General features: G+C 31.2%; 1 protein-coding gene across 1 annotated transcript; it reads left to right on the top strand.

Moving 5' to 3' along the window:
- Nucleotides 1–7278: 7278 nt before the first annotated feature.
- On the top strand, nucleotides 7279–8230 carry LOC108552980 (peptidyl-tRNA hydrolase ICT1, mitochondrial). Its single transcript, XM_017907700.1, has 3 exons — nucleotides 7279–7503; nucleotides 7716–7904; nucleotides 7970–8230. The coding sequence occupies exons 1-3, from the start codon at nucleotides 7345–7347 to the stop codon at nucleotides 8228–8230; spliced, it is 609 nt and encodes a 202-aa protein (XP_017763189.1). The 5' UTR covers nucleotides 7279–7344.
- The last annotated feature ends 343 nt before the right edge of the window (nucleotides 8231–8573 follow it).

Below are 8573 nucleotides of genomic sequence, written 5' to 3' on the forward strand. Positions count from 1 at the left end.
TTGAAACGTAGCTGAAAGTACATTAACTCTCACCCACCCTACATTTAATTATCAGTAAAACGTCTACTCTATTATCGAAAAAATTGGTTTAATCGCATGATTACCTCACCCAATATACTCGACGAGACTTCGATTGATAATTCATACAAATTCGCAAGTATTTAAAAAATCTCCAACGTCTCCGCAAAATGTAACAGTCATCATCTCTCGATCCAACTCGCCAAGAGAATTACTCATTACTCATAAAAGCGCCTTACAAGCTATTTTTAAATATTATCAAATATCGCATCGGAATGCTTTGCATCAATTGCAGAAAATGCAATGTTTCCACGATAGCAGTAACGCCAACGGGATTTCCCTTTCTTTCAATGATCCTCACTTCCATCTTTCCAGGGAGACCGATTAAGTTCTTCGTGGTACCGGCGTGTTTCCATCGGACGAGGATAATTCAGATCCGGTTCCGCGTGAGGAACACGTGAGCCGCATCTTTGCCTGCATAATTTATTACGAAAACGGCAGAATACCGTTGCATCCGAGCGGAATACGTCTTGGTCGAGTGTGTACGTAATGAAGAAGAACGATGTACAGGAGATCATTAGCAATCATTTTCTGATTCTCCCTTGCGGACGACAAATCATACGCGTTGCCGCTTGCATTACCGGTGAACAACATGCTAATGACTACGATTGATAAATCTTCGTAGAAAGGTCTTTACGTATTTTTATGGGAACACGGTTACATCCGAACAAAAGGCCTCGTCATCGGGCGTTCCGAGTACTCCAGACGTCGTCATGAAACAGAAATTTGATCAAATCTTGAATGCTTTACGGGACTAATTAAACTGATCTTTGAATTGCTGGAATTTCTTAAAGACTCAACGATATTGGTAGATTCTTGGATAAGGTTAATTTGCAGATTATTCGAGCCGCTAATTTGCCAAATCGATTAACTCTACGGAGCAAAAAGAAGATGTTTATTTTAAATATAAGAAATTAAGTGTCGATCGAGTGCTTTGGTACTGGAATTTTTCAAAATTAAGAAAGTGGAGCTGACCATTTTGGCTTGTAAATGGCTAATTTGTAAATATAATTGATTGAACATAGATAAATATCAAAAAGAAAAATAAATAAATAAGAAATGGAAGACTATTGTTTCTTCAGAATGGAAATAATTCTTTTTGACTTAAAATGAAACAATTGTATCGAAATAAAATCGTCATGGAGTACTTCGACTATTCCAAATATCTGACTATAAATATAAAATTGAAATTTATTGCTATTATACGACTTTTGTAAAACTATTTAATAACAGACTATTAAATTTTGATCGTGAAATTTCCTATTGAAAATGATTGTGACAAAGGAAGAAAGATTTGCAAATAACCAGTGGAAATAATTACTTATCGTGACCATGTCTTGTTTTGATAAAATTGATTTCTGGAAAATGAATTTCCTACAAAGAATTATGCAACGTTCAAAATAATAATTCTTCCTAGAATTACTGCTTGTCAACGATAACTCAAGCAATTTCATTTCGATACATCACATTCTTGAAGATGTTCAATGAGTAGTTAAAAACACGTGAATGGAACAGAGGTATTCATGAAATGGAAATATGATACATCATCAACAAACGTTAACGACATATGAAAAATGTCTTCTATTTCCGTTTAAAATTGTATGATGAAATAAAGTTGTAATATCTGCTTCTTTTGTTTCTTTACTTTTAATCTACGCCTATAATTTTATTATTAAATAATTTTTAATTAAATTTTATTCTATATCTACATATAGTGTATTATGTAGATATTATCTAAAGAAAGATGCATGATTATGAGAAACAAAAAATAAAGAATTCCTTTAGTTTCAATTCGTTTTCAAAAAGATTAGTAGCCTACCTGAATTTCTTCATGCATACAGCGTGTCTGTTTCAGACATATTATCGTAAATTTATTTCCAACAAATTTACATAACTTCTTTACTTTCTTAACTCCTATACGTTTCATTCCAAAATTTTATTTATAAATTATCCCGTTCTTAATTTATTCACAGCTTTCCTTAATTTTCTTTTCCATGTGTTAGTTGTCAAATTTTCCAATTTTTTATTTTACAGTAACACTGATAAAGTGTTACCTCAGTTTCAATGCGTTATATCAGTCATAAAGTGTTCAAATAAGTTTTGTCACAGCCTCTGAAAATAAACTTCGATTAATATTAACGTAAATATTAACATAAGAATATTAACATATTATTAACATTATTTAATGTACATAAATAACAAAAAAGCCAGTTGATCGCTTCTCAAAATGTCAACCATGTTTTTCGAAGAAGCTGATAACTATAGCTTATATTTAGTACAAAATCCACTCTCGAAACTCATAAAAGTGAACTCGAATTCGACTCTCTCCTAACTTTCTCGGTAAGATCCTCATAGAAACCATACTCTTTCATTAAAATAATTTTGTCAGAAAACACGGGGCTTTTAGAAAGATCAAGGATCATCGTTTACATACTCGTCGCTTAGGTGTATTATGAGGTATACTCAACGTGGTTACACTCAACGAGTACAAAATTACACTAACCTATTACACTTATCTCCATTATATTACATACTATGATTTTATGGTTATGATAACGTTATATAAGGTCAAACAATCTTTTAACATAACGATGTGGTGAAATAAGAAAGACGAAAAGAAATTTTTGGAAATATAAATGTTCTGCTCAAAGAGACACTAACATATGCTCTATGATGAATCACTGCTAAAGTGAAAACTGCACGCCTATTTTGCTTATCAATTAAACGACTTTTAACTGACCAGTTGAACAATTGAACTATCTTCTTAATAACTTCTAAACATTCCTGCCATATACTTTGAATGCAAAATTCTAAACGATCAATCGTTCTTCCAATAACTTAACAATAATAACATCAATAATTACGTTTTGTATAAGACCAAAATAGATAATCACATTTAATCGTAATACACATAAATGCAGTAAAACAAAACCACCAGTGGGATTATAAAAGATATCAAAAATATCAAGGAATACTGCAGAAAGAGACGTAAATCCACCAAGATCCAAGTAAGAACCTCTATTAAATACCAAGGAACACTTAGTTAGAGAAAGTTACTAATTTCTTCACGATAATATCAACAAAAACTAGACATTAGTCAGCAATTAACGAATGATCCAAGTAAGTCGTGTTTCAAGGAAGAGAACAAATAGTCAAAGCTAACATAATACCTAAAAACAATCTCGCCCAAAATCCGTCAGACTCGCGAAAGTAACTTCGCAAGCCACTTAGGTTCGCGTGCCATGAGGATATTTTACTCGACAGCCGTATCGTGGATTACACAGTCACCTATAGGATAGGATCTAGCAGGAACGCGAATACACCGACACAAATCGCGTGTACGTGTGTTTATACGTGCACGCGCGTTCCACCAGGCTGCGATCACGCGCCAAATTGTGCAATCCTTCACCATTTTTTCTCCTCCTCGTCCACTCCTTCTTAGTTTCTTCGTTCTATTCGACTGCGATATCCGTCGTTCTTCGACAGGGTGACGACAGCTGAAAAATGTAAACAGATACGCGTGTAAGCGTTTCAATACGGTAGGTTTGGCACAGCATGTTGGAAACCGAATGCTGCGAAATTTTTTGGAAGATATATTGTTTGAAAAAATACTTTACTGACTTTCCAAACTTCCTTTCTTTTTAGGAGAATCGTCCATATTTGGGAGAAGCCTGGGATTTATTTTTCTGATTGAATAGAAAAATACAAAAATATTAATTCCTCACAGGAAAGAAGAATTTTCTATTTACTAGCTATCTTCTGTATCTAGAAAATATGAATGTATAATTAAATATATTAATAGAAAAATGTTAATTCTAATACACTGTTTAAAAAAATTAATATTTTGGAGAAGTGTTTAAGAAGCTAAATTTGTAATGGAAAGTGTATAATTTTTGTATGTGGCACTTTCTTTTACAGCCAATAATTTTTAAGATATTAAGAAAAGTTTGTTTGTAGTGTGCAACTTAAAAGGATATTTTCATCTACTAGATATGGACGATTGCTGACTGAAAAAATATAAGAATAAATTTATTTTCGAAATATATATAAACAAAAGCAATCTAAACAACTAATACATTCCTAAGAGACTAAGAAGAAAAAATCTAAACGACTTAACTTGCTAAAAATTCGTGAGAACCACTGAGAAAAATACCTAAATTTTACCATTGCGAAAGTGATGTTCAAAATCGTTGAATATTTTAATACAAATTGCAATTTATGAAAAGATAGATAATCCAAAATGTAAAAACGAGGAATAAGAAATGACACCTAAATCAAACGAAAAATCGAATCGACGGTATACAGAAGCGTGTCATTCGTTTAACGTTGCGATAATTACGATTTTGTGTCAATGCTATGAGCAGTCGCGACTCATAGTCACGAGGAGCTTTCATCATCCACTGTTTCAAGTGTTGGCCGGATTGAATCACCGTGATCCTCATTGGTTGAGGAAATTTCGCTATGCTCAACCTGTTCGCATGAATGGGTTCACGGTTTTGAAGCTGTTCACCTTCGCGGTAAAACGAATGTCCGAAAGTTTGGACGTCACTGAAGAAGGTTTCATGATGGCTACTAGTAGAGCAGATGCTTGATAATATATCCGAAAGCATTCTTATAGAATATAATTATTGGATGAGTTAGTGGCTTTTGTCTGGAAGATAAATCAAGATACTTTTTATTTAATACTGGATATAAATATCAGGATATTTAACTAACTCTAGAGATATGAAATATGTGTTCAAATATAATATACATCAGGATTTCTTTACGGAAACCGTATGGGTGAGCTCGATATTGAATTTTTTGACCACAAAAAAATTATAGAATTGGAGGACCATCGATATAAAATTACAATATAAATAATTATGTCTATTTTTTATAGATTCAAAGTTTTGGAGACATGAAGAATGTAAGGATGTAAGTATGTAATAAGAATGTCCAGAAAGATGTCATAAGCTACAAGGAATTAAAAAATACTGAAATATATAGATGATGATAGTAATTAGAGTCGTATGATAATTAAGTAAAGTAATAATTAATTATAAATTACATAATTAAACAATAATAATTAATAATGATAGTAGTAATTAAAGTGGTAGAGACTTATGAATTATGCATATTAATAATTACTTGATAATTAAATATATCTTTTGAGATATATCGAAATATTCTTAGATGTATGTAATTATTAGACAATAATGATTATATACACATATCCATAAATATCCACTCTATTAGAAATAGACATGGCACATATTAAGTGCGATACTACATAATCCTTACATCATATTTAAACACAATTTCCTCTAACAGCCAAACCACGTCCGGTGTTTACACGTTGCGATTATTTCACATAGGGCATCAATTAGCATTCTCCATACCTAACCCAAGCTTCAGTTACTTCGGCAATTAGCGTGATCCGTAGGGTGTCAAGAATAAACTCCTCGACCTCGATGATCCCAATTACATTTACCACGTGCTAATTTTATCATCTCAAGCTAAACTCTAGTATACCTAACGGAGCAACAGGATACGTTTCGGTGTCAAACCTATTTAGCGAAGTGACTGCACACGGATCAGGATCAGACTCACAGGGTCCAACTCGACGACGTCGCGAATGATCGTTTCGCATAACCCATAAGACCAATCGACTCTGCCATTCGTGGATTTTCGCCGGTGCAATAACCCGTAACGCTGTAAAGCAACGACCTTGTCACAGTATTTAGCCGGGAAAACCGCATAGCCGAGTTAAGAAGTTCGGCGTCCTTGCGGCAGATCGCTTGTCAGTTATTACCGTCTTTTCCAGAATGCGTTTGTGCAATCCGGCAATTACGAAATTGCAATTGCGCCAATAGTTTGTGTACTGTACAACAATCCGTGACTTTAGCCCTTTAAATCGTCGAGAATCGTTAAAAGTATCGGACCAGTTTGTCTTCGCTGATTCGTTTACCCTTTGATGAATCTGAAAGTTAAGATGTGGTAGGTTACTGTGATTTTCTCAGATTTTATGTAAATAATTGGATTTTACCTTGGATGATTTTGTAAATATTTTGAAAATATTCAAAATATTAAAAGTTGTTAATACTGACTTAACAACAAATCATTGTTTAATACACGAGTGCCCTGCCACAATGTATACTAGTATTGCATAAAGAAGTAGTAGAAAGGTTGTTAAAATTCCTCCCTTTGAATTGCTGTAAGACAACCTTGACAGGTTCATTACTCTCTGATTTGTAATTTTGCAGTAAAACCTAACCGCAAATAAATGTGTACCAGTACTTTCGTCGTTTTACGAGACGGTCGTTTGTTCTCATCGTGGAATTTAACACCCAATAATTATTTATCCGTGGCAAATATTCCATCAAATACAGTTTGCACATATTACGATTCGAGTAAAAGTAGTTGTACTTATATACGTAGAAATCAACACTAGTTCAAGATAATTTTGTGTCGATAATATAAATTAATCGATAAACACCAATAATTCAAATTATTAGGAATATTTAAATGAAATTTTTTACTAATAATTAAAAATGATTACTGAACTACATTAAACGAATTATTATTATCTATGAATATTATTGAAATTATATTATTATTAATTACCGCCTACTCTAACCTAAAAATAACGATTTGACACTATCTTCGTTATAATGATTGATACAGTTTCTTATTTCTAATTAAAGTTTTATATGAAAATCTTCTGGCTCCGATATACGTACATTGATTTATTCAGCCTAATTAATTTTTGGAACCCAACATATTTATACATATGTACGCTTATACAAAATCTTGCAATTAATTTGTACATTGTCAAATCATTGTAACTGAAAATATAGTCAAATTGTTTTTATAAAATATATTTTGAAAAATTTAAGTTAACTTTATGTACGAAAATGGTCGTATATTGAAAAGACGACACACAAAACGGTATTAATACATATTTTAACGAAAATCATGATTTTGTTGAAATATTTCAAGGTATGCTTCGTATTCTTGATATACCAATGGCATCTTGGTTATTGGTTATACACTTTTTACAATGAATCACAATTACAATTTAATTAAACTATAAGCATATAAACACTTGCACTTTTCATAAATACTACGCAGAAAGTTACTGAATTTAAAGTATCGAAATAATGTAAAGATACTGCAACTATCGATTATCGAAAACGAAGCACAAGTAGCGATGTTCAAGTGACAAAGTGGTTAGCTTCACGGTATAGGTTATGGTACTATTTTGAAATTTAAAGAAACGAAAAGATGAATATTGTCGGCAAACAATGGATTAAAATTTTTAAAACTGATATAACTCGTTACAATAACTTTTGTATTCTTGGAAAAGTTTTGACTTACAAAAGTGCTTTTTCCCTCGACAAATTATATCCTACTAGTAACTTGAAAATATTCACGCCAACCTTTGTAAGTTTGTACTTATTTATCTCCATACAAAACTTCGAAATATTTCTTAAAAATTTTGTATTTATAACATTTTTCCATTTTTATATTTACAATATCCGAAACATGTTTTCAGCTAATATCAATTTATAAATTATTTTATAAATTAGAATATGTTTTGGTTTGATAAATTTTTATACTGATATTTGTTAAAAAATATATTTTTTTATTTCTAGTTTCCTGAAGATCCAAATGCCAAATTTACTGGCCATATACCTATCAAAGAACTCGATATTACCTATAGTCGTAGCAGTGGTGCTGGAGGACAACATGTAAACCGTACAAATAGTAAAGTAGATGTAAGGTTTCGTTTAAAAGATGCTACATGGTTATCAGATGAAATTAAACAGAAATTATTAGAGCAGGTTTGTAATTTTTTGAAACTTCAATTTTGTAGAAATAATTTTTTATAGACACATTATTCTTACAGCATCAAAATAAATTAAGCAAAGGAGGCTATTTAATAGTTAAATCAGAAATAACAAGATCTCAGCAATTAAATTTAGCTGATGCACTTGAAAAGTTAAGAAAACTAATATGGGATGCTGCTAAACCACCAAAGGAGATTTCTCCTGAATCTGTGGAATATAAAAGAAAGCTGGCACTTAAAGCAGCAAGGCAAAGGCTTTTTGAAAAAAGAAGGCTTTCTGAAAAGAGGCAATCTAGATTACCTCCTCGAATTGATTTTTAACTTTTTTCATGTTGCATATTGTATTTAAAACAATATACTTTTAAATAAATGAAATAACAAATTATATTATAACAAAATGTATATTTGATCTTAATAATTTCATAGTATTAATTTTCAATTCTATTAAATTTTAAGTTTGAAACTTTGAAATTTAAAACAAAAAGCAATTCAATTAATTGTCAATTATTATACCGAAATAAATTTTGAATAAAGAAGTTTATATTATCATAATTACAAATCATGTATATTTGATTAGAAAACTGAATTCTTTGAAAAAACTTAATATGTTTTAATTTCTATAATTTAGATTATTTTTTTCTTTTTTTTTTTTTTTTTTTTTTTT

Source organism: Eufriesea mexicana, unplaced genomic scaffold (genome assembly GCF_001483705.2).
Source record: "Eufriesea mexicana isolate 0111107269 unplaced genomic scaffold, ASM148370v2 scaffold33, whole genome shotgun sequence".
Lineage (NCBI taxonomy): Eukaryota > Metazoa > Arthropoda > Insecta > Hymenoptera > Apidae > Eufriesea > Eufriesea mexicana.